Genomic DNA, 26,748 nt, shown 5'->3' with positions numbered 1-26,748 from the left:
AAGATACCAGTCTGTTTTAGGCTAAGGCTAAAGCTCTTACTGCCAGTAACTGAGCCTGGAGAGAGGCACTTCAATGTGGGGGGTGGGAGCTACAAAAGCCAGGGAAACACCAAACAATTGGAAGTCAGGGGAAAGAAGGCGGGGTCAGGTGAAGGAGGTGTGTCCATCTAGAGAAACCTGGAGGGTTAAATGTGGCTCCCGGGCCTCAGCTTCTACACCTGTCTTGCAGTGTAATCCCATACACTTCTATGCAGAGGTGCCATTGAACTCCATGGGGCTTACTCCGTGTTAAACGCATAAAGGATTCTCGTTTTTAAAACTGGAACTCCCATCATTCTCAGACAGAATGGCCAATGGGAAAGGCTGTGTTAGACTGAAGGCAAGCCACTCCTGCCCTGAAGAAACAAGCCAACAGCTGCTATTCTATGCACTCTTACTTGGCCCTTTTAGCTTACGGGGGAAGATGGTGTCTCTGATATCAGTGAGGCAGTAAATCCACTCAAGGGCAGGATCTGCACTACTGCTTTAACACGCTTTATAACAGTTTTGACAACTGTTGGGGCCTAGGACACACTGCATATACAGGTTTCAAAACGTTTTCAAAGTGCTTTAAAGAACCAGTTAGAACTCTAAAGGAGGTATCCAAGGTTCAGCACCTTGGATAGCTCCTTTGGAGTTCTGACTGAAACCCAGAGCAGATTCACTGCCACACTAACATTGGAGCCACCAGCCTCCACTGAAAAGAGAGACATCATAGAAGGCTATATCCTGTTCAATGGGCTTCTGAAGAGGCATCTGGTTGGCCATTGGGGAGAGAACAGGATGCCAGACTGGTTTGATCCTGCAGGGTTCCTGGGCTGTTACTGGTGTAAGCCCCATTGAACTCTGACTTGACTTCCAAGTAAACATAGATAACATGTCACTGTCAGGGGACCAAACAGAATAACTGGTTACCTGGAGTTGGATGGATAAAGGTGTTAATGATCATGGCCACTGAAGAAATGGCTGTGCTAGTGCAGGTGAGTGTGTATATCTATCCCAGGATGTTAGCAGGCAGCCCTTGAACCTCTGGGCTATGCCCATTTGTCTTGCAAACTGTTCAAATGAAGAGCCCACCCATTCACAGCAGCATCATATTTTAAATACCAACACAAAGGATAAAGGACAAAGAACAGACCAACACATGATCAGATAGGAGGCAGCTATAAATCATGTCCTACAGCTTGCTGGGGAATGCTTGGAAATCCTATCAGGAAGCTTCTTGCACCTTTGAACAAAATGTGGCTTAAAGTCAACCATCATAAGCCTCGTAGGCAACCTAGTGCCCTCCATTGTGGACTACATCTCCCAGAATCCTTAACCATTGCCCACGTTGGCTGGGGCTAGCCCAGAACACCTGGAGGGCACTTTGGGCAGTATCCAACACTACCACTGCTGTATCTTAGGGCAATATCCAGCTAGCAGGACCCACTGCTTGCACAACGGGAGGTACCACTTCCAGCAGGAATCCCAGAAAGGAGTGTAAATGCTCTTTTCCGGAACGGAACAGGTCAGTGAAGCTTCCTTTAGAAAACTCAGCTGACCTGCCCCATTTGAAGAAACTAGCGTTTTGCTCATATCCAATTACTGCAGGAACTGCTAGCTTCCTGTTGCACTAGAGTTGGGCCCCATAGCTGGACAATGCTCTAGGTTGCCTAGCCATTGTCTACAGACTGGCAATGGTTCTCCAGGGTTCCACCTGGAGATGCCAAAATGTGAACCTTGGCCCTTCTGCAGGAAAAGCAGGTGCTGAACCACTAAACCAGGTGTCTCCAACCATTTGGGGCCTATGGGCGCATTTGGCATAGCACCCTGGACACCACCAAGACTTGTGTGTGTGGCTTTTCTCTCTTTTTCCTTCTCTTTCTTGCCCTCCCCCCTTGGCCTCGCTCTTTCTCCCCACCCCCTCTGGTCCCTCTTTCTCCCTCTCTCTGGTCCCTCTCTCCCACCTTCCCCCCCCCACTTCCTCTTTATCTCTCTCTCTCTCTCTGGCTCTTCTTTCTCTCCCCTTCTTTCCCCATCCCCATGCAAGTAAATGGAGAAATTCATTTGCATGGAGAAAGAACCCCCACCCCTGAGCTGAAAGCTGGCTAGAGGGGAGGGACATCCACCCCCATCAAAGACCCTGTTGCCTTGAGAGTCCTTGGCGTGTGTGTGTGTGTGTGTGTGTGTATGTGAATTTTGCTCTTCTCAATCCAGTTTCCAGCAGGAAGGGGCTTTTCCCGTCCCTAGTTAAGTTAATACAGCAACTTCTCCATTAACTTACATATGGACAGAAAAAGCCCCCCTTAGTAATAACCAGGTAGAAGGGGGTGAGGTCCACTCCCGAACAAGGACCATTTTGCTTTGAGGGTCATTTGTGGAGGGTGTGCTTAACCCCACCTCCTCCCTCCCCCTTCCCCCTAAAAGTGAATAGAGGAATTGCTCCATTCACTTACAGAGGGGGAAAATGGCTTGGTGGGCACTTTAGCCTGGTCTAGGGGGCCCAGTTGCACCTGCAGGTGTCACATTGCACACTCCTGCACTAACCTATAAGCTGTCCCCAGAATCATACCCACAGTAGACCAAGAAACCAGATCTCAACACAACATTTTACGGGTAAGGGAGAGATCCCTGAGCCAACCAGCTCTGAACTCAAGGGGCAGAACTTTATATGGGAAGAATAAGTCTACCCCCCCCCCCGCCACAATGTATAGCCCACTGCTCTCCATTTAGCCTGCGGCTTCCTGAACCTCTCTTTTGGATTGTCTGCCCCAAAAATGCAAAAGCAGGCCGGGATGGCAAACACCTGACAGGTGATCATCCATGGTGGATGGGCTGCATTCAGCTTGACAGATCACAAGCTACAGAGGCTTGATGGATAAGCTGCTTCCTCTAATCTTAGTTTCTGGCAGTGGTGGTGTATTAAGCATAGTGCCCCCTAGTCAACCGGTCAATATTAAACATTCAGGATCAATGAATGCAAATTTAGGATGGCAACAGGGAGTATGTTTGCTAAAGTCAACAAGGATTAGCTTATCAAACACCTCCACCCTAAATGCACTTATTCTGCCCGTAGGGGCCATGGCTTGGAACGGAACTCAGGCCTGGTCTAGACATGCAGCAGAACGAAGTAGTAGAATGGACTCAACCACTTTACACTGCAGGCAGGGAAAATTACATTTATGAACACTTCCCTGTTTTTGAAACACACCCATACCCACACCGTTCTTGTAAGTAGAACATTAGCACAGTAGGCAGAGGGCTGGAATAGAATCTTTCTCACTGATGTGTCAATTATGGACAAGTATTCAAAGACGGCATCCTCCCCCCTGCAGTCCAAAGTGGTACAGCCTGGTCCACCAACTCTTTCTGCTGCTTGCGTAGATCAACTCTTACTTCCTCGCAATGCATTTTAGGATCGGGGTTGAAGATTGCATGTAGACTTTCCCCACCAAACAGCAACACAGAATCCAAGCAAGTCAGACAAAGACAATAGTGACAGACAGTATGGTGTAACAGAAGCTCTCCAATGAAGTCTTACAACGGATGGCACAAGATTGCATAAGGAGTTCACGTCATTTTGGAACCAGTTAGTTATGTGTGGTTTTTTGGGGGGCGGGGGGAAAGTGGGGACTCCTATCTTCACAGGTTTTGACTAAGCCACTTGAGATAGCTGTCCCTGGTGTGAAGTCCTGCAGCAAAATTGGTGGGCCAAACAGTGAAGATCATGCAGCCATGAAAACAGTCTTCGAAATGATCGACGGTCACCTCCACCCCGGCTTTCTCTAGCCGCTTGGCATACATGAGCCCATCGTCTCTCAGTACGTCAATCTCACACGTCAAGATGTAAGTCTTCGGCTGGAGGCGGAAAACCTCTTTCTCAGCTAGCAAGGGGGCGGCGCGAACATCCAGCAATGAAGGCATGTCCTGGATGATTTCTGCCTTGCCTGTGGGGTGTGTGATGGGTTTGTAGCTCTTTCTGAATCTCGAAGGCAGGAGGAAAGTCCAGTCCAGCCGTTCTCGGAAGGAACCGGCCTGGTTCACGTCGAGGGACGTGTGGTTGTTGATCACCATGGAGTGGGCAAAATCATAGTTTCCATCAAAATAGTCGATCCAGAACTTCACCATGACAAAGCGGGGGAGGACAGGCGCAAGTTCGTTCTGTTGGTACGAGGGAGTGTTGAAATCAAAGGGCTGGAGGACCGGATAAATCAGCGCCTGCAGTTTAAATCTGTTGGTGACATTCTCCTCTTGACTCATCTGTTGAAGGAAGAAGGGAAATGAAATAATTGGATTGAAGTTAGAAGAGACACCAAGTGTAGCATTGTTATCAATGTATGGAAAAATTAAATGTACTCAAACGATAAAAGAATTAACAACGAATTTGTTAACAGCTGCAAGGTTAATGATAGCCAGAAAATGGAAGGTTCAAGGGGATTATCACATACAAGACTGGTATTAAGAAATATGGGATATTGCTGTTAATGATAAACTAACATGTAATATTAGAGTAAGAAGAGGAATAACAGAAAACAATGATTTTGAAGAGATATGGAAACTGTTTTTAGAATTTGTTTTATTAAAGGGGAGAGGAAGAACACCTCCAGAGGATTCAATGCAATTTTGGAAAGTAGAATAAGATCCCTGAGGATGGGGTGCACTTATTAATGTTAAAGGTAATAATAAGTATAATGTGTAGTTAAATATTGAAGACTGATGTTATTGTTATGTATGTGTATTGTTTATATATGTGTAGTTATGGAAAAAAATCAATAAAAAGAAGAAGGAAGAAGGGCAGGCAACAGGGGACAATTCAGATATTGAACACTACGAATTTGCCAGTGTGTAGAACACGGAGTAGTCAGGATATGTTTGTTTCCTTTCCCTGCCCTTGTTCCCAAAAGAGCGAGGCCTGGTTACAGGAAAGTCCACTCTCATGAAAGAATGGCTACACTGAGACGGACCACAAGTGGCCTCAATTACTTCTTGTGAAGTGTTGGAATGTCTATAGCACTTCACGTTTATGCAAGTGTTTACATTGAGGTCAGCCTCACTGTATTCAAGGAAAGGATTTGTGGGATTGCAGCTACGAGGGTCCTACTCTTACCTCAATTAACTTCGAGGAGAGCTTGGCTTCTTACTCAGCCCACTCCATGTTGAGAAGCCCTCCCTAAGGTGTGTCGCTCTTGACAATAAGAGATCAAAGTCCAGCTTATGCAACGAGTTGATGGAGCTATCGCAACTTGGGAAGAAACCCAGTGGAGGTTGGTGGCTCTGATGTCAGTGGAGTGGTGAATCAGTCAGAACCACCTTTAGAGTTTTGACTGGTTCTGGCTGAAACCTGGAGCGGATTCTCCTCCTCACTGGCATCGGAGCCACTAGCCTGCACTATTTACACCCCACCATTCCAATTATCCTTGGCCCTGAAGGTGGCTTACTGCCTGATTAAGGTAAGAGCATTAGCCAAACCCAATGATGGTGGTACGAAGACCCCACCTCTCCATAGGACGCATCAAAGGGGCTCAGTCTTCCTGTAAGAGTTAGGAGTGGGAAGCCGATTGGCTATTGCTTTGAACGAGGGAAAGGAAGAACCAATGGGAGAGGTCTGTTTGGCCACTGTGGAGGGAAAGTTCACAGCCTTGACCAAACTAAATGAAAGAGCTGGTGGGAAGACAATGAAATGATGGAACTGAAAGAGACTGGCCACATCTGAGACTGTTCTTTCAAAACTAATAAATAATTATTAAACTCCTGCCCTTCGATCTTTACATAGGAACATAGGCGCTTTATACCGAGTCAGATCATTGGTCCATGTAGCCCAGTAGTGTCAACACTGACTGGCAGCAGTGGCTCTCCAGGGTTTCAGGCGGGGTTCTTTTCCTCGCTCTACCCGGAGAAGCCAGGGATCAAACCGGGCACCTTCTGCATGCAAAGCAGGTGCTCTAAACCACTGTGCTATGGTCCCTCCTAATGGGCTTCCTTGAGATTCCCAACGGTATCAGGTTCTCCCTCCCATCACAACCACTTAAGGCACATCCATGCTACCCATTTTAAACTGCTTTCATGCCTAACAGGGAAGGCTTCCAAATAAAGAAACCTGGGAACCACAGTTCTGGGCAGGAAAAAGCAAAGCATTTTCAGCCCCTAAAGCCGGAGCGTTGAGCTTCTTTCAGCTTGAGGACTGAATTCGGTTTCAGAGAACCTTTTGTGATCTGCATTCCAGGGGTGGGTGGGACCAGGGCCGGCGCTTCCATAGAGGCCGGTTAGGCAGCCGCCTAGAGCGCCAAGTTCGGCGCCCCCGGAAGTCGCCCTCCCACTCCCAGAGCCGCTCTGGCCGAGTGAGGGCAGCTTCCGGGTGCGCTGTTCTGAAGCCTTCCGCCCTGCTCCCCAGCGTCCCTGGCTTGGCTTCAGCTGGGCACCCGCCCAGCAGCCGAAGCCAACCTGGGACACTGGGGGGCGGGCGGCTCCACGTTCTGACATCCAGTGCGCGCCGGACGTCAGGACATGGAGCTGTCTGCCTGCCCTCCCCCAGCTTCCCAGCTTGGCTTCGGCTAGGGGCTCCCAGCCAAACCCAAGCCAGGACGCTGGGGGCGGGGGGGAAGGAACGGCTCCATGTTCTGACTTCCGGCGCATGCTGAAAGTCAGAACGTGGAGCCGCCTGACTGCCCTCCCCCAGCTTCCCGGCTTGGCTTCGACTGGGAGCCCCCAGCTGAAACCAAGCCGGGACGCTGGGGGGGCGGGCGGCGGTGAATGGACGGAATTGGAGCTGCCCGTCCACCCCACCGCAGCGTCCCACCAAGCCAGGAGGACTTCAGGCGAGGGACAGGTAACCTGTCTCCGCCTACCTGGGGTGGGGGGGATACGGTGTGTGTGTGGGGTGAAAGCAGCTCACTTTGCCAAGGGCGCAAAAAAGCCTGGCACCGGCCCTGGGTGGGACCGAAGGCCAAAGAGATGGGGCTAGAATGCCAGCATGTTTTAGTTTGAAGCTCTTTATGCCAATAACTAATCATGAGGGGAGGCATTCCACCTGTTCAGAATGGAGAAAGAACGGCACGAAAGCCCGGAACCCCCAAAAATGATTGACAGTGGAGGAGAAGGGATGGAGCCAGGGTTAAGGGGTGGGGCCATCTGGGAAAACCTGGAGGGCCGGAGTGCGGCACCAGGTGGACTGGATTGAGCCACAGGCTTGACATTCAACATCTCTGCCCTACACGAAAAGGATAGCTTCCAGTTTAAATTTGTAATGATGTGCCCTCTCCCCCAAGTCACAGACTGTGCTTCTTGTTGAAAATTTATTATTCAAAAAGGAATTTCTTTCTTTCTTATTAATTACATTTATGTACTGCCCCATAGTCGAAGCTCTCTGGGCCGTTTACAAAGATTAAAACACTGAACATTTATTTACTCATTTGTATCCCGTGTTTTCCCCAGAACTGGGATTCAAAAAAGGTCAAATTTCACTTATTGTTGGGAAATCCATAATTTTCTTTTTTTAGCTGGGCAGAGGCCAGGCCCAGATGCTGCCTCATACCAGGGCCATACAGTTTGCCCATCAGGCCCAATATTAGCTATGCTGCTTGGCAGTGGCTCTCCAAAGCCTCAAGCAAAGGTGTCCCTCCCCCCCCCCGCCCCACAACACCTGCTACCTGATCCTTTCAACGGGAGATGCCAGGGATTAAATCTGGGACCGTCTCCAGGCAACGCATATCTGTTCTACCCTTGAGCTACAGGCCCAGCACGTTCTGTGTGGTTTAGGATGGATCCATGCCCATTCAGTCAGGACCAGCCAGAATGCTGAAGGAGCTATCCAAGGTGCTGATAGGGCTAACACCTTGAATAGCTGCTTCAGAGTTCTGGCTGGAGCTCCGAACGGATTCACAGCCCCACCGAGATTGGAGCCACCAGCTTCCCATTATCCCCCCCCCCCGCCCTGTTCTCACCTCCTGGCACACGGCAGCAGCCAAGTTCCCTCCTGCGCTGTCGCCGGAGATTGCCACTCTGCTGGGATCAACCGAATACCGAGCCAGGACCTCGGGGAGCATGAAGTGCTTTGCTACACGTAGGACGTCGTGGAACTGCGTGGGGAAATGGAAGTCCGGCACCAACCTGTACCTGGAAGAGAAGCCGCCCCAGGTTTTGAGCCATGGTGGGTGTTCAATGCCGCTACTCTGCAAAGCTTGGACAGAGGAAGGATGCCTGGTTGCTGGCAAGCCGCTCCAGATTCAGCGGCACAGCAGGAGCCTAGCTGCCCAGCAATGGGGCCGAGGCTGTGGCAGAGCTGGGAAGCGTCGTTCTGTCGTGGGTTTTGCTCTCAATGCCTCCACAGGAGAGGCAGGGCGCCTAGCTGGCCTCCTGAGGGGCATTCCAGACATTTTCCATGGAGGCTGGTGGCTCCGATGTCAGTGGGGCAGTGAATCTGTTCCGGGTTTCAGTCAGAACTAGAGTTCTGACTGAAACAAGGAACGGATTCGCCGCCCCACTGACATCGGAGCCACCAGCTTCCGCTGCCCTCTTTACATGGCCATGCAAATGACTTTGGTTGCCAAGTGCATAACTAGCATTTCTCCGCCCCCACCCCTCTGGCTGCCATTCCGTGCTTTACAACTGCTTCGACATTCCTGATCTGTTAGAAAAACAACAACAACAACAACAGCAGTGTTTTCCAGCAGTTTTGTGCATGGGTGATGGTGGTGGGCGTTGTGCATTTTCAGAGCGCCATCTTCATTACAGGAATAAAATGGAATTGGCTTCTGCTGCACTGATGCCCTCACCAGCTGCTGCTCTCTGGGTTGTCCTTTGGAGAGCTCCTGGCTCTGGACTTTGGCCCCAGGGCCAAAGCTTCAGCATTGAATCCACAAGCGGTTGGGCTTCAACTCCCATCAGCCCCAGCCAGCATGGCTAAGGGTAATGGGAGTTGTAGTCCAACACCAGGAGGGTCTCAGCTACCCTGCCCCTGGTTTAAGGCTTAGAAGGGTTGCATGCAGCATTCTTAAAATGCCCAGAGAGAGAGAGAGAGAGAGAGAGCGAGAGAGAGAGCACAGAGAGAAGAGGAAAACCCAGCAGAGGGGAGGTTTTTGGAAGCTGGACCCTGTTCCCTCCAGATCTGAGGACTGGTAGGAGCAGTTCTGGGGAAGCAAAGAAGGAAATGTGCCAAATCCAGTGGAGGCTGGTGGCTCCGACTTCGGTGGGGCTGTAAATCTGTTCTGAGTTTCAGTCAGAACCAACCCGAAATCGAAAGGAGCTGTCCAAGGTCCTGAATCCTATCCTCAAAATAGGTTCACCACCTTGAATAGCTCCTTTGGAGTTCTGTGTGGCTGGTTGTGACTGAAACCCAGAACAGACTCACAGACCCACCAAAATCGGAGCCAACAGCCTCCATCGTGCCCCAGCTGCCACAAGCAAGAAGAGGAGTGATTTGGCCTATGAAACTCCCAGCATTCCTGACCATTGTCCATGCTAGCTGGGGATGATGGGAGCGGAAATCCAAACTAACTGTAGCGCATCAGCTGCTCTATCATAACCTTCTCTGAAGTCACAGATTTCACCTTTAAGATATTAAAAAATTAGGTAAAATGATTACTTATTAGTGTGTCAACTTCTGGGAAAAGAACTTTTTATCTGATAAGATTAAATTGAATATGGAGGAATCCAGCTGCAGGTATGAGGGGGCTTTCCCAACGTTGGGTCCCCAGATGTCACTGAACTATAAATCCTATCATCTTGACCACTGTCCATGCCGGTTGGGGAATGTGGGGGTTGTAGTCCAACAACATCTGGAGCCCCCAAGGTTAGGAAAAGCTACCGGAGACTTTACAATGTTGTTCTAATCAAAGCTCTCCTGTTTGCTTGGACGCTGCAGTCCTAATAAAATTTCCAGCCCTGCCCCCCCAGTGGCTATAAATAAGACCAGCAAAAACAAATCAACCACAGTGCATCATGTCTTTTGTAGTCATCATTTGTTCTCTTTTGACATGGGGAAACGATAGAGAAAGGATGGATTTCATTTGATGTCAAAAGTCTGTCATTCAAACATGCAGCCACTAGATGGCGATGGCTGCATGGAGCCGACTCAAGCTGAAGTGTGAATTTTTTCCATTGGTCGTGATGGAAAAAAGAAAAAGTTCCTGACATGCACACTGATCTCCTCCTCTTAAGAAATTATGGGCATAAGCCTATGCATTTGTAGACAGAAAAAAAGTCCTACAACTCCCACAATTCTCCAGCCAGCCATGCTCAGCAATGCTACAAACGAGAAGGATCTTGGAATTGTTGTAGATCACAAGCTGAATATGAGCCAACAGTGAGATATGGCTGCAAGAAGGGCAAATACTATTTTGGGCTGCATTAATAGAAGTATAGCTTCCAAATCGTGTGAGGTACTGGTTCCTCTCTGTTCGGCCCTGGTTAGGCCTTATCTAGAGTATTGCGTCCAGTTCTGGGCTCCACAATTCAAGAAGGATGCAGACAAGCTGGAGCGTGTTCAGAGGAGGGCAACCAGGATGATCAGGGGTCTGGAAACAAAGCCCTATGGAGAGAGACTGAAAGAACTGGGCATGTTTAGCCTGGAGAAGAGAAGATTGAGGGGAGACATGATAGCACTCTTCAAATATTTAAAAGGTTGTCACACAGAGGAGGGCCAGGATCTCTTCTCAATCCTCCCAGAGTTCAGGACACAGAATAACAGGCTCAAGTTAAAGGAAGCCAGATTCCAGCTGGACATCAGGAAAAACTTCCTGACTGTTAGAGCAGTATGACAATGGAATCAGTTACCTAGGGAGGTTGTGGGCCCTCCCACACTAGAGGCATTCAAAAGGCAGTTGGACAACCAACTGTCAGGGATGCTTTAGGGTGGATTCCTGCATTGAGCAGGGGGTTGGACTCGATGGCCTTGTAGGCCCCTTCCAACTCTGCTATTCTATGATTTTCCATGGAAGAATGAGATCTCTTCCTCTCTATCTTCCCAGCCATGTTTTGGCTCTTGGGTCTGAGGTTTTAGCCCTGCCCAAAATCATTATGTAGCAACATTTCCCCGTCTTTCCTTCCTAACCACAAAAATTTGCAAAACATTAAAATAAAATTACAGCCCAAGGCACGCCCGTGACTTCATTACTGTTTGCAATCTACTTACTCAATCGAGACAATTACAGCACCCAGAGATTCAGCCATAGTCAAGCAGAGGTTATTGTAGTAACTTCCTCCTGGAATGAGAGAGGACCAGTGGAGAGAAAGAAGCCAACATTAAGGACCCATCCAATCAGATTAATTTCACCAAGTCTCAAAGACCTTAATGCCCATTTGCATCCAGATGCTGGGGGAAAAAAAGGCAAAATCCAGTAATTGTTTTACAGAGGTGGGAAACTTGTGGCTCTCTAGATATTTTGGGTAAGGATTTTAGAAAATCCGTTCCATCTGCATTTTGCAGATTGTCAGGTGCCTTTAGGTCAACTTGTTGGCAGAATCCAATTTTTTCTAATTTCACAAATTTGCACTTGCAAAAATATGCAAATCCCCCCAAATGTGCAAATCCATTGTGGATTTCTCCAACATCTGTACTATCAGCCTTAGTTAGCATAGCCAATGGTGAGGGATGTTGGAAGTTGTAGGCATGAGTGCCATTGTTTATGTAGCCAAAATGGCTCCATCCATGCACAAGACGAAACTGTCACTAGGCTTGGGGGAACTCCAAAGTTTGCAGAAGCATGAAACATCTTTAGGGAATTGTGAACCGCCCAGAAAGCTTCAGCTATTGGGTGGTATAAAAAATGCAATATATATATATATATATATATATATATATAAATAAATAAATAATAAACCCTAGGCAGGGGAACTCTGAAAAACAGTCCAATCAGGACTAAGCATGGTCAGTGGCCACAGAATGAGCGCTGTGGGTGGCAAAATGGAAAACAGGGAATGGAATAGAGTATTCTGGGATGGAGCCTGGCTGGCTGACTGGAATGGTGAACGAGAGCACTCAACCCCATGACATTTTGTTGCAGGGAAACCTTCCCAAATATGTTGGACTAAAACTCCTATCCTCCCTATAAACCCTGCTGGGTAGGGATGCTGAGTCTTGCAATACAACACATCTGGAAGGTGCCAGATTGAGATTATAATCCTTTAAAGGCTTCTGGAAATATATCGGTGTCTTAGGGCTTGTTTTCATGCAAGCTGCCCTAACCTGTCATCAACTATATATGTGCCTGAACCATAAAATCATGCATGGCATGGAGAGAGAACTTCTTCTCCCTCTGCTATGCCACTAGACCTTGAGGTCACCCACGTAAACTGGCCAGCAGTTTATTCAGGACAGTCGAAGAGTGGGCTTGCTTGCACAAATGCACCATCACCTTATAGAATTGGCTGCCTTATAGAACTGTGTGGATGGTCGCTGGCTTGAATGGTTTGCTTTTAAAAGGGGATTAAACAAATTCATGGAGAACAGATCCGCCAGCAACTACATGGGCCTTTGATCTGAAACAGTAGGGCTCTTCTTTTGTGAACCAGTTGATCACAAATGGGGCCTGCAGCAATATCTGTTTGTCAGCGATACTTCTTCCAGCTGCCACCATCATGAGAATTGCTTCTGACAGATCTGTCATAATTCACATGTCATTTCTCTAGACGAGTCTGCATGCAAAGTTATTACAGATGGTGTGCATCTGTAATAACAGAATGGGATTTAGGTGAACTACAGGGCCGGCACCACCATTAGGCAGAGTGAAGCAGTCACCACAGGCGGCAGATGCAAGGAGGCAGCACTGAGGTGCTGCCAGACAATTGGGAGTCAGAAATCTGCTTTGTTGGAACTCTTGTAATTCAGCCGAGACCGCAAGACAGCATAGGAAAGACCAGAATAAAGAAGAAAATCCACCATTGGAAGCTGGTGGCTCTGATACCAGTGGGGCAATGAATCTGCTCTGGTTTCACTCAGAACCGGTCAGAACTCTAAAGGAGTTATCCAAGGTGCAAAGCACTTTGGATAGCGCCATTAGAGTTCTGGCTCATTTTGACCAAAACCCAGAGCAGATCCACCGCCCCGCTGACCTCAGAGCCACCAGCCTCCACTGAAATCTACGGTAGATAGTAGGACACATACTTGCACTGGACAAGGCCCACCCTCCACCGTGGATGTAGACCACACTGCGCTTCAGCGTCTTCTCCCTTGCTGCGGAAGGTTCATACACTCTAACCTCCACGCCGTCAAACTGAGTGTCCGTTATCGTCACAAGTTCAGAAAACTGTGGATTATTGAATGTCTCAAATGTGCCGATGACAAAGTTCAGCACTCGCAGGTGATGGCCGAGTCCCAGGTAATGAGCCAGGTTACACTACAGGGGGAAAAAAAGCAAAAGCGAAAAAGGGAAAGGATTTGAAAGGAGGTAAACACACCCATGTAAACATTAACTTGGCTGTTTGCATTAGAATGTGCATTGACTTCTGTGTCTTTCTGCTTGTTCGAAAGAACATTCCTTGAAATAGACTTACAAGAACATAAGAAGATTTGAAGGAATAGGATTCCTTTAAAAAAAAAAAAACCAGAATGTTGTTGTACTTATGCTAATGCCATTAATTAATGTGGACTGGTACATTTGCATGTGCACATTTTTGCAATTTCCCCCAGAAAGTGAAAAAGCAGCTTGGAATCCACATGACTTGAAAAAAGCCAGTCTGCTTTGCAATCCGCAGATTGGATTCATAGAACTCGTTCAAATCTGTTGTGAATTTCTCTGAGATCCTTCATATACATGTATTGAAAGTGAAATAATTCAAATTTATGTGGCTACATTTTGTTCTTTTGTTTTGTTCTGTTGAAATTTCACAATTAAAATTTATTATTATTATTTTTAAAAAAGGATTGCAAGCGTTGAAAAGCGAAGTTGAAACTCACTGGTGTGTGCTATGCTTTTACTTCCCCTTTCTTCATTTTATCTTGTCCTATCATAAGATGAGGTTACAACATGATGCAAATGCCTCTAAAGCTTACTATGAGTTTCATCCCATGTACCTGTTTCCCTCGAATTATACCATAGTGTAAAGCTGTCCTTGTTATTGTTGTTGTTAGCTAAATCACGCCCCAGGTGGCAGCGCTCCTAAGATCCTTTGCATACCAGGAAAAGGGTTTAAGGAAGAGAAATGCAAAAAAATCATTAAAAAAATGGATGACCCAATCCGATTCAAATTTGGTATGCTTAAAGCCCTCCTTAATATCCATTACTGTGCCAATTTTGATGTCTTTATCTTTAAAACTTACGCAATGTAAGCATTTGTTTAATTTGTACTTTAAACATATCAAATCTTCCTCCTGCGCCCCCAGTGGCCGCTCGGAGAACAACAAAAGATTCGCTCCTAAAGGGGTAGTAAAATACGTCGGTTCTTTTGGCTAAGAAGCACAATTAAAGCAGGATGCATGGGAGTGCTTCACAGTCAAAGCAGATTATAAACTGGAAAACTTCAGAGTCCTTTGCACGCAATTCGCAGTGATTGCACAGTATAACGCTGGTGTGATGAAGCTCTATATGTGCTGACGATTGGCAGCAGGGAAATATACAAAGTGACGGAGCTTAAAATATATATAAAATGTAAGTGTCCCCATGGGGTGAAAAGCTTCACCTGATGTTTTTTACAGCTGAAGCCCAAGTGTTGAAGGCATAGTTACAGAAGTCAGTTGAAAGGTTGGCAACTCTACTCTCCCAGGACTTGAAACACAGACGCTTGGAGAGAGGCTGGCAATGCTAGTGTGAGCGAACTGAAGGAATGCAAGTTTGGAGACTGAAATCATGGCAGCCTGTCTGAAAGTTTTTTTTAAAAAAGAAAGAAAGTAGATACTCCAAAGGGCCGGGGAGAAGACAGAAACCTTTAGCAGAGATTTTGCAATGGATCAGAGGACTAACAACTAACAGTTGCAAAACAATTATGTGTCAGAAAGCACTTTTTCGCTGCGCAATGAAAATGGCGCCCGCAATGTCCCTCTTCCCTTGTGGGATTTTGTGCAGCTGTATAGATGCTGGGGCAGGATCGCAGAAACAGGTAAGTCTGTGATCCTCCCCCCTCCCCCCGCAACACCCTTAGGTGTAGATGAGCTCCAGTCACATTCAAACCACAAGCCTGTCCAATTATGTAGGGTTTTTACACATGATAGGTATAGCTCTGAACAGCCAAACTCAACTCTTCTACCCTAGGCCCAAGACCCACAAACACTCTTAGGCTCTTTGAATCCAGTCAACTCAAGGTCAGCACAGAAGGAATGTTGGAAAGGGGTTGTTTGAATGTTCTGCTAAGACCCTGCGGCTGATTTGCGATAGCACTACAAATGCTTTGAAATTCTCTCTGATCCTGATCAGATGACACACTAAGCCATGGTGGTTAAGCGTTTTGACCCAAACAAGATGGCTTAGCGTGTCGTGTCAACCATTCCTAACCATGGTGGCTACATAACCACACTGTAAACACGCTCAATAATCATTTGCTGCAAAAGGGTTAGCGGCCTAACCATGGCTTAGCATGTGTCATCTGAACAGGGCCTCTTTGGCTGGTAACAGCAACCAAAATTAATAGCAACAAATTGTCAGAACTCCAATGCTCCACGCTGGAAGGTGGTTAAAGGTGTGGTATATAAAACAGAGACAACTAGGGCTGCTATCTGTGCATAGAAGTTGGGAGACAGTGTCAGTGGGCTTTGTGAGGCTTGCTTCTGAATCGGAATAAAAATGCACACAGTCAGGGTGCAAAATTAAACCAGGAACATTCGTCTGCAAGCCACTTTTATGTCTCTGTGTGAAGAAACTTGTTTTTTTTTTTTAAAAAAAAATCTAATGTACATATTGTCGATACAAGATAATAGTTGCATTCAGATGTAACACTAAACTATGGATTCTTCTGAACTCCCTTCTCCTTTTCCAAAACAACCACAAAGAAATCAGAAGCTTTCAGTTCTCTTTTTAAGTTAACCAGAGTTTAGGGTTGCATCCAAACCTTAAACTGTGGTTAAAATTAACTATAGTTTATTGAAACAAGCCAACAGCATTAGCCAGTTACCCTAAACCAGGGATGCACAACCTTTTTGGCTCTGAGGGCCACATCTGGTGTTGGCAGGAGAACGCACATCCTCTTGCAAGCACAGACACAGACACAGAGGCAGAGTGGGGGCACAGACACATACACAAACATACAACACGCACACACCAGGGGAGAGGCACACACTACCTTCAGCTTCTTGGAAGAAAAGGCATGATATAAATGCAGTAAATAAAATAAATTTAGAACATTTAAATCTCCCCCCGCCTCCGCTCATCTCCACAAGATTAGAATTGCAAATTATCACAGCCTCTGTTGTTTAAACTGCAAACCTAGGGTGACCATATGGAAAGGAGGACGGGGCTCCTGTATCTTTAACTGTTGCATAGAAAAGGGAATTTCAGCAGGTGCCATTTGTATGCATGCAGCCCCTGGTGAAATTCCCTCTTCATCACAACGGTTAAAGCTGCAGGAGCCCTGCCCTTTTTTGTATCTGCCGTTGTGATGAAGAGGGAATATCACCAGGTTCTGCATGCACACAAATGACACCTGCTGAAATTCCCTTTTCAGTACAACTGTTAAAGCTACAGGAGCCCTGTCCTCCTTTCCATACGGTCACCCTATGCAAACTTTCAGACTGATGTGTGAAAGGGCAGATTTATTATACGATGAGACAGACGTTTCGTACTTCTGGGTGAAAATAAAAAAGCTTTGCGCAACTTGTATGGTGGGTAAGCAGCTTTGGCAGAACTGGGTAATACGTGTCTTCCAACAAAGCACAAGGGGGAACGGACTGGGACAAACGGTAGCAAGCTGAAAACACATCCAGAAATAGGGTAAAATTCAATGGCTACATTTCAAGAAACATAAGACCAGCTGGTGCTGTCCAAAGGCAGCAGGGAAGGGGAGTCAAACTTTACAGAAGTATCAATCATTAGCAAGGTGTTCAACATGAAAGTGCAACACAACACAGGGCTATGCTAGACGGAGGTTTCAGCCCGGGCTGACCTCTGTGCGTCCAGATGATGCACAGGGGATCCCGGGGTCAGCCAGGGCTGAAACATCCTTCAGCCCGGGCTAACCAGAACCTCTTTTGGCCCGGTATTACCCGCGGCCTTGGGCTGATCTTGAGACTGTGGGTGTCTAGCTCGTTCTGCTGCTTTTCCCGGCTACCACGCTTACTCACAAGTAGCTGGGACAAGCGGCGGAGCCCGGGGAAGGTGTGTGTGTGTGGGAAAGATTGGAGCTCAGGGGAGGTGGGGGGGAAGATCAGAGGCAAGGGGGAAGGGGATTGGTGGGTGGGCGACGGAGCTGGTGGGGATGGGGGGAAACGAAGCCAGTGGGAGAGGGGTGGACACATGGCCAGGGAGCGGGGAGAAGGTTGTTGTTTTTTTAAAGGGCCTTACCTAAGTGCAAGAGCGTTCCTGTGTCCGGCCCCTTTAAATAATAAAAAAATGGCGGACACGACGGGGCTTTGCTTCCCCCTGTCGCGTCCACGTCTAGCAAGGCGTGAAAACCTGTGCTACTTGTAGCACGGGCTCGCCGCTCCTCCCGCCTATATTAGGCAGTAGGTCTAGCAAAGCCCCCAGTAGCTGCCTAACAGTGAAATCCGATACACGTCTACGCAAAAGCAAGTCCCATTGAGTTCACTGAGGCTGATCCCCAGGCGTAGCGTATAGGACTGCGCCTTCAATCATTACTGTTAAATAATAATTTAAAATAATTAGATCATAAGAGAACTTCAGGGGGGGGGGGACCTTTATGGTTCCTCTCTTGGGTGGAAGCCATCTGCTGTGAAAAACGTGATGGCAGAGTTAATTTGAAAAGTCAAATAAAGGTCCATTTCCTTTCCCAGATAACTATTACTAAGCTAATCTATGCACTTGTTTCTTTTCTATTGCTTCTTCTGAGCCACATTTTCAATGCAGGGATGTCATTTCATTCATTAATTCATTGCATTTCTATACCGTCCAATGGCTGAAGCTCTCTGGGCAGTTTGCAAAGATTAAAAATCATTAAAAACTACATTATACAAAGTGTAAAACCATTTGCAGATAAACATATAAACAGACAACATACACACACAGAAGACATATATCTAAAATGATCAGCAAAAAGCCAAAATCAGGGCCTGATTAAAACCTCCTCATATGCTTTCAAATGCTGGAGAGAAGAGAAAGGTCTTACCCTAGTGCCAAAAAGATAACAATGTTGGTGCCAGGCAGGCATAATTGGGGAAATCATGCCATAATTGAGGGGCCATCACTGAGAAGGCCCTCCCCCTTATTGTCGGCCTCTGAGCTTCCCTTGGAGGAGGCACCTGGAGGAGGGCCTTAGATGCTGAACGTAGTGTACTGGCAGGTTCACAGCAGGAGAGGTGATCCGTCAGGTATTGGAGTCCTGAGCCATGTAAGGCTTTATAGGCTAAAACCAGCACCTTGCATCAACATACATTTAGGAGAAGGAGGGTACTGCTCCCTTTCTGTTTCTCCCCCACACTCCAGAGTCTCAGACTACATTTCTAAGGAGAACTTGTAATACTAGTGAACTCATTGGTTCTGCGTCTATTAAGTATTACATGGACCTACATACAGGTATGCAAGTTAAAGATACAGGTGCTCTTGCTTTAAAAGGGGGTGGTGGACCTATGTTGATAACATGGCTATAACATCCATCTCTAGCAGGGGTGCAGAACCTGTCACATGCAGGCTCAACCTGGCCTGTGGAGAACCACAATCTGGCCCTCACAGCCTCTTGGGGTTTTCTCTGAGGGTGGGCTTAGGACCTAAACCGGACCCCTTGGAGAGCATTCCATGCTGTTTATCTCTGATCTCAGATAACAATGGGGATTTCCCTGCTGTCGTGGACAAGCATCAGAACCCCTGATGTTATTGCCAATTGGGTATAGCGGTGGGGATGCAGGCCAGCCTGGGCGTTGGGACTCTCCCACACAGGGAAGAAGAGTTGATCTCCCTGGTGCAGGCGACTCCCACCGCCCCTCACTGGGACTCAGCTGCATGCAGGGAAGAGATAGTCTAATGTAGATATGAAGACCTGGGTTCAAGTCCTCACTCACCCGTGAAACTCAGCGGATGACCTTGGACCCTTCTCACTGACTCCTTGTCTCTTGCACATACGCTTGAAAAAAGGAACACTCCTGCCACCATTATGCTGCCCTCTTCACAAGGGCCTGTGTTCGTTTTATGGAAGACGTGAACACAGCTCTACTAGGTGATCAGTTGGCAGTACAGGGATGGGCAACCTGTCCTCCTCCAGATGTTGTGGGACTGCACCGCTCCCCCGCCCCTCACCATTAGTTATGCTGGCCAGGGCTGATGGCTCTGAAGTCCAACAACATCTAACTGGCCAGAAATGGCCCACAGCCGGCCGGCCTAAAGTGTCAAAGAGCTTTCAGAGGGGGTCAACAAGTGGCAGCTAGAGCAAGTCATTCCCCCTGACCTGTGCCTTTATTTTATTTATTGCATTTATATCCCACCTTTTTTCCTCCAAGGAACCCAAGGCAATGTACGTAATCCTCCTTCTCTCCATTTTAGCCTCACAACAACAACCCTGTGAGGTAGGCTGGGCTGAGAGTCTGTGACTTGCCCAAAGTCACACAGTGGGTTTCCATGGCTGAGTGGGGGACTAGAACCCAGATCTCCTGACTCTCAATCCAACACTTTAGCCACTACACCACACTGGCTTTCGAAGTGAGCCAGCAATGCTGATTGGCAGTGGCTTGCCAGGGTTTCAGAAAGGAGTCTTTCCCTGTCCTACCTGGAGATGCTGAGGACTGAACCAGGGAACTTTCTCATGTAAAGCATGTGCTCTACCACTGGGCTACGGCCATTCTCCTAATGGACCTCTATCCCCCCTCCACTGCCTAACAGAGCTAACGCAAGACAATTCGCTGGCACCAACCACCAAGTTCTCCATGTGTGTTCAAGTCCCTGCTACACCAGCTTATCCTTGAACAAAGCAGATTAAGGCTGCAACCTTCTGACAAAGACAGCCCAGCTTATTGTTGCAGAGCTCATCAGCCAGGAAGATGTTCTGTTCTGGGATTGGATTAAGCTGCAGGTGCAGAGCAGACATCCAATTTCAGGTGCATTGGCAGAGTCACGATTCAGAGGCTGCTTTGTTCCCAGTTTGGAAGATGAGCCCGACAACTGCACAAAGAGACTGCAGTGGGGTCCAATCATGACCCCTCGCCAGGTTGCGTCAGTCACCAGTCACATGCTTTGAACGGCCTAAAGCAGTGAGCTCCACCCACAACGACATATCTATAGTTGAAGCATCATGGTCAATTATTCTAGGATCAAAGAGGCCACTCAAGACAGAGGTCAACAAAGGTTAATAAAGGGATGGTTAAACTGCTTCTGCCCTGCTTCAGAGATTCCTGTGAAGATCAGGTTGGCCATGGTTGCAGACAGAATGGTGACTCAATGGACCTTTGGTCTAATTCCGTAAGGCAACTTCTCATTCCTGAGCTCAATTGTCAGCTCATTTCACTTCAACCTCCAGTTGACCCCCATCATGCAAACAAATGAAACTAAGGCCTTAGCTAGACCTAAGGCTTATCCCAGGATCGTTCCAGGGTCGTCCCTGCCTGCTCCTGGGATTCCCTGTGTGTCATTTACATGAACAGGGATGACCCCAGGACAATCCCGGGATAAACCTTAGGTCTAGCTAAGGCCTATTTATTTATTTATTTATTTATTACATTTTTATACCGCCCAACAGCCGAAGCTCTCTGGGCGGTTCACAAAAATTAAAACTATAATAAAACAACCAACAGGTTAAAAACACAACTACAAAATCTGTTCCGGAATCAGCCTACAAGAAGCAACTGTATATGGGGCAATTTTATAGCACGTGGTTCAAAGCACTTTACATATGTTTCATTCCTGCAAGAACCCTGCAATCAGGGATATTAATACTGTGTGCAAGAGAATTCACATTTAGGTTCACATTTAACCTGGTGCATTCCATATTTACTCTGAGCTAAGCCCTACTGAAGCCAATGGAAATTACACCTATTGAAAGGAACCTTCACTCAGTGATAGGACACGTATAGAAAGGTCCCAGGTTCAATCCTTGGCATCTTCAGTTAAAATATCGCAGAGAGCAGATGATGAGAAAGATCTTGGTCTGAGAGCAGCTGTCAGTCACAACAGCCCATATGGAGCTACATGGCCAAATGATCTAGCAGCATCACACCGTAATCACCAGTCCTCCCAAATGAGATGCTTTAGCCCAGCTTTCCCCAAAATGGGGCCCTCCAGGTGTTGGACTACAACTCCCAGCATTCCCAATCAGCCATGCACAACACCTCTGCAGCACAACACCTCTGGCGGGCACCATGTTGGGTGAGGCTGCGTTAGCCTTATGCAGGTGTTCTAGGCATGTGTAGCTTCTGTATATGAGGAAGGAAAGCATAGACCAGTGTGCTGGCTTCACCCCTCCTTTGGCAACCTCACCACCTTCTAGGTAGGGAGTGCACATGTCTACAAATCAGGGTTCAGTCAGCAGCCAGATACAGAAGTGCTCATCTGAGGAATAGGGGCCCCTTGTGAGGAAAGGTATACTTGTAAGCAAGGCCCTGCACACTTATGGGTCTCTCGTCAGCAACTGGGTCAACAGAGTGCTGGACTAAATGGACCTTTGTTCTGTTCCAGCACGGCTCTTCTTATGTTCTTAAGCAGACCTTGACTCAAGTGACATTATTGGCCCAAAGCTGTGCTCTGAGTGGAACTCTGAAGGCTCAGGCTTAAAAGCCTTCCATTCCAGTTTCATTTGTTTTTAAGTGGATAGTTGGGTAGTTAGGCCCTGAGCCTGAGAACTGATTCAGTTGTTGTTGTTGTTGTTGTTGTTATTAATATTATTATTATTTGTATCCCACCTTTTACCCAATGCTGGGCCTCAAGGCGGCCTTACAAGGTTTAAAACATACATTTGGTGGGAGGGAACATAAACGTTTAAAATGCACAACAAAATTATAAGACATTAACATAGATGGAGGGCCAGATTATTCTCCAAAGGCCTGCTGGAACAAAAAAGTTTTAGCCTGCTTCCGAAAGCCCATCAAGGAGGTAGCCAGCCTAGCTTCCCCGGGAAGAGAGTTCCAGAGCACCGGAGCAGCCACCGAGAAGGCCCTGTCCCATGTTCCCACCAAGCGTGCCTGTGAAGAAGGTGGGACTGAAAGAAGGGCTTCTCCAGAAGATCTCAAAGCACGGGCAGTTGCCTACTCCAGTCCTGAAGAAAACACAAGGGACTCAATTTGTTTCTGTGTTATTTGACTTAACATGTTAAAAAGAAGTGTTGTCATTAGGCCAAAGCACCATTTGTGCCAAGACCAAAAAAAAAAAAGAGAGAGAGAGAGAGAGAGAGATCCACATAATTGTATCTAAAGAAGCCAATAAACACTGCTTCCTGCTCAGAAAGGAAAGGTGTTTGAGCAAACTCATGTCTGTCCAGCCTCCCTTTATATGTTGTACATGTTGGTAGGATTACCAGTTTCACTAAACTGGCCCAACAAGGTTCTCCTTTTTCCTTCCCATACCAGAGTCCAAACTAGATGTGATATTTGTCACTAACAATGCAGTAGTTATTTTCAATGGAACTTACTCCCCAGTTAGCATCTATAGCATTGCAGCCTAAGTTGTATTTGCTTAGCTACTTTTTCTCAAACAAATAGCTGGTGTGGTGGAGCCACTAGAGTAGAATCAGGACCCTGGCATGGGGTGGGTGGGTTATCCCTTTGGTGCAATGTGATCCCAATTGCCTCCTCCTGTGCTTGCTATTCCTTTAACAGTTTGGCCCTTAGTAAACTAAAGGAGAGAGAGTAAATCGCCACCACTTCATAATGCTACCTATCAATCTTCGAAACCTACACTTTTTGAATGGACTAATAACTTTTACTACTCCACTTACTCAAGCATGAGCCCACCTAGCAGTTTCCAGTTAGTACCAGACTTAGCTCCCAGTCTGGTACTAAATCTGGCCCTAGACTAAATGGTCGTCTTTGCCCTTGTAACACAGACTAGAGCAGTTCCATTTTAAAGCAACGTTCTACAGCTTGGGCATCTAGTTGCCACAGGCTAGGGTGTGGTACCACAGGCCAGGGTGATTTGGAGGTCAGTTCAGGCGGTGCCACAGGCTAAGGCATCTTTGCCACCCTCCTCTCTTTGTTCAGCTTTTGAATACCTTTTTTTTTTTTTACTTGCATAATTGTAGCTCATTTCATGACTTTGATGCCCAGTTTTCATGCATGATTTAACCTGTCACAGAAGATGATGAATCTGCACAATCTCTACTTATTCATGCCATGTGAACTCTTGGCTTTGTTTTTCAGTTGTTGGGAGGGACAGTCAAGTCAATAGCCTGGCCATCCCAGGTGGTTGGCCTGGGTTGCCTGCCCCTAAATCCAGCCCTGTTTCGATACTCTTGCGGGTGACTGTTCTGGGATACTCTTGCACTCAACATGGGAACACTGTTCAGGAAACAATTCCACATTTCAGGTTCACAGTCCAGTTCTACTCCTTCACCAATTTTCAAAGGGGGAAGGAAAGATGCGGAACAAACAACATCAACAACAATAATAATTTTATTTCTTACACACCTCTCCCTCTGGATCTCCATGAGCCCTCTTTTGTATCTGGTCAAGAGGGCAGGGCTCCTGTAGCTTTAACTGTTGTGATGATGAGGGAATATCAGCAGGTGCTGCATGCATAGAAATGACACCTGCTGAAATTCCCTTTTCTATACAAGTGTTAAAGTTACAGGGGCCCTGTCCTCCTTTCCATATGGTCACCCTAGTATTTGTCTTAAATAGTGGTGCCATCAGGGAAGGGGGTTGGGGCAGGGTTCCAGGGCAGCTGTCCTCAGAATGAACGGGAGGGCTTCCAAAAGCAGTAGGGCTTCCTTATCACATTTTGAAGTGAAGTAATACCAAGAAAGACACCTCCTTTGAATTAAGACAATTATGTTCAGAGAGCCTTACTTAGGACCCAATCCTATGCATGTCTAGAGAGAGAAAAGTCCTACAATTCCCACCATGCTGGCTGGAGCATGCTAGGAGTAGTAAGATTTTCTCTCTCTCTAAATATGAATAAGATTGGGTCCTTAAGGTGCTTCCAGACTGCTGGCTCCAAAAACTATAAATCAAAATGCCTTGACCCAGTTCGTATGTAATGTGACAACTATGTGTTTTGTGCTGCCACCATTTTGAATATGAAACCTCTAATCAGCTGATGCTTCATGACATCCGAACCAAGATACTATGGGTTAACTATGTGTTAAACAACTGAAAATTAACCTACAATTCGTTGTTAGGTTAACTCTGGGTTGTTTAACCCACGATTAACCCATAGTGTCCCTTTTTGGATATCATGGAGCAACCTCCAATTGGGCCAACCTGGAGAGTGCAATGGCACATGTCGTGGCAAATCATTGGTTAATTAACCCATGATCTGCTGCTGTTATGTACAAACGGGGCCATTGTGTAGCCATTTAGTCTTTTTTCCCCCTTAACAGATTTCAACAGTTTTTTGAGTGTGGAAAAAAAAAATCCAGACTGACATAAGTAGCGACACAACACTGGAGAGTTGCAAAAGAAAAGCAATGATGTCTGGACTGGAACACCATCAAGATGACGCTCCTGTAAAATTCTGTGAATGAGGCGGGCAATTGCATGACAAAAGCATCACCTGGAAGCCCCGTAAAGTTACCTAAGCGCACTACTGATTGATGTTTTACAAAATTTCTACCTTCATAGAACCCTTTTCACACCACAATGTCTGCTGAAGAGCCCCTATGTCTTCCAGAGAATACATGAAATACACGAATTTCATGTAAGACAATGGCCAGGCCTGACCATCACTGCATGGAAAATGAGAGTGTAATAGAAGCAACACTTTTGGCTGCAGATTGTAGAGGGAACTCTAGTCGCAGTGGAGAAAGTCACCCTTCAGAGAAGCTTGCCAGCTATACACTGATCTGCTCACTGAAGAGTCCTTGCTGAGTTTCCAAGGAACCCCGGCATTCCCCGGGGCAGAGTTAAACTACCAGGGTATTAGAGTGAAAGCTGATGCACATTTTAAGGGAAGGATTTGGTATTTTAAGCTTTGCACACTGTCGCCTGACACACCTGCTTTTAAGGAGCCTTGGGAGGAAGCAAAATGTTATCTGTTATCCATAAAACAGTTTTATGGGTTTTTCTTGAATGATTGGGTCTGCAGATTACTAGGAAGCCTAGGAAAAGCAGTACATAAATACTTCAAATACATAAACAGCAATGCAGTATCCAAAGCACTGCCTCTTGAACTAATGTGCTTTGCTAGCATCAGGCTGCAATCCATTACATGCTTTCTTGGGAGTAAGCTCCATTGAACTGAATGGGGCTTATTTCCAAGCAAGCACGTCTAGGATTGCTCTGCAAGTCTGGAGGAAAATTATGATGGGAGCGGAGAAACGGATAACAAAGTCCCTACAGGTGGCCTAAAAATCATTTTCAACAAAATAAAAAACAAATCGACACAAAGGCTGCCTTGTGTGCATGCAAATTAACAAGGCAACAGGGCGAATCTCGTTTGCAAGAGACAGTGGAGTCATGAAAGGCCAATTCTTCACACACACACCCACACACACCCCAGGAAGTCATTTCTAACCAATACCCATTCTGGAGGGATTAAAAAAGATCCCTTCTCTTAATTATGGGTTCAGAGCAGCGCCTCTAAGATAGCAATCCTATGCATATTTAGTTAGAAAAGAAGTCCTACAATTTCCAGCATCGGGAGATAAATACAATAAAATACAATAAAAATAAAAACCGAGGCGCGTTTTTGCAGGGCGGCCGCGATGGCTAAAAGGGAGCGAGGCGTTCATACCCGGGGGCGGCGAAGGTTCGCCCATCACGGATCATCAAAGCCTCATGACCTTCCCGGGGAAGAGTGAAAGAGATGCAGGGGAGGGGAGGGGACGGAGGGAGGGACCGGGCTGCAAAGGGATCCGCTGCCGCCGCCGCCGCTTTGCTTACCGATTGCTGAACGACCCTGAAGGCCGCATCCAGCAGCATGAGCCGCCACGGATCCGAGACGGTGCTGGGCAAAGGCAGGTAGACGTAATAGGCTGTCAGCGCCAGCAGCCCGGCCAGCAAGACGGCGGCGGACTTCATGCCGAGCGACGAGGATGCTGCCGCTTGCTGCTGTCGCCCGGAGCGTCACCTTCCTCGCCCTTCCTCCTGGGCAAGCGCGGCGGGGCTGGGCTGGGCTGGCTGCGCTCGGGGCTGGGCTGCTGTGGGACCGAGCGGGGCTTCTTTTGCGGCAAAGGTTGCTCGCGGCCCCCATTCAAGGGTTTCATAACCTCCGCAAGCCAATCAGAGGGGGGAGAGGCGAGAGGAAGTCCACGCGCTTCCGTCCCCCTTGCGAGCCTCGTGCCCTTGCGATGGTTTTCATTTCGGGTCGCCGCTGGGGCTGAGCCGCGCGCGCGCGCGGAGACGCCTAGGGGCCGGCCGGCCGCGCTGCAGCCCTCCAGATGTCCGCCCCCAAAGGCCCAAACGGACGCTGGGCTCGCAGGCGCGGCTCCGTCCTTCCTTCACGTCGACTCCGGAGCGCTGGTGCGGCTCGGTCAGTGTAGACATAGGAAGCTGGCGGCTCCGATTTCGGTGGGTTTGTGAATCCAGCCTGGGTTTCACTCAGAACCGGCCAGAAC

At 47.4% G+C, this 26,748-nt stretch overlaps 1 protein-coding gene across 1 annotated transcript; it reads right to left on the bottom strand.

Annotated features, from left to right (window-relative positions):
* Positions 1-2,042: 2,042 nt before the first annotated feature.
* On the bottom strand, positions 2,043-26,256 carry NCEH1 (neutral cholesterol ester hydrolase 1). The gene is made up of 5 exons (XM_063131970.1): positions 26,075-26,256; positions 13,121-13,352; positions 11,150-11,219; positions 7,962-8,133; positions 2,043-4,281 (listed from the first exon to the last, which is right to left on the bottom strand). Exons 1-5 carry the CDS (start codon positions 26,210-26,212, stop codon positions 3,664-3,666), a joined length of 1,230 nt encoding a protein of 409 aa, XP_062988040.1. The 5' UTR covers positions 26,213-26,256; the 3' UTR covers positions 2,043-3,663.
* Positions 26,257-26,748: the final 492 nt, after the last annotated feature.

This window comes from Elgaria multicarinata, chromosome 8 (assembly GCF_023053635.1).
Source record: "Elgaria multicarinata webbii isolate HBS135686 ecotype San Diego chromosome 8, rElgMul1.1.pri, whole genome shotgun sequence".
Lineage (NCBI taxonomy): Eukaryota > Metazoa > Chordata > Lepidosauria > Squamata > Anguidae > Elgaria > Elgaria multicarinata.
The sequence above is the reverse complement of the archived record's forward strand: the minus strand, read 5'-3'. Positions and strand labels throughout refer to the sequence as shown.

Coding starts and splice junctions, on each gene's coding strand:
- NCEH1 (XM_063131970.1), bottom strand. CDS start 26,212: ATGAAGTCCGCCGCCGTCTTGCTGGCCGGGCTGCTGGCGCTGACAGCC. Junction 11,220..13,120: donor GTGGGCCTTGTCCAGTGCAA/GTATGTGTCCTA, acceptor CTCTCATTCCAG/GAGGAAGTTACTACAATAAC. Junction 8,134..11,149: donor GCTGTAATTGTCTCGATTGA/GTAAGTAGATTG, acceptor CTTCTCTTCCAG/GTACAGGTTGGTGCCGGACT.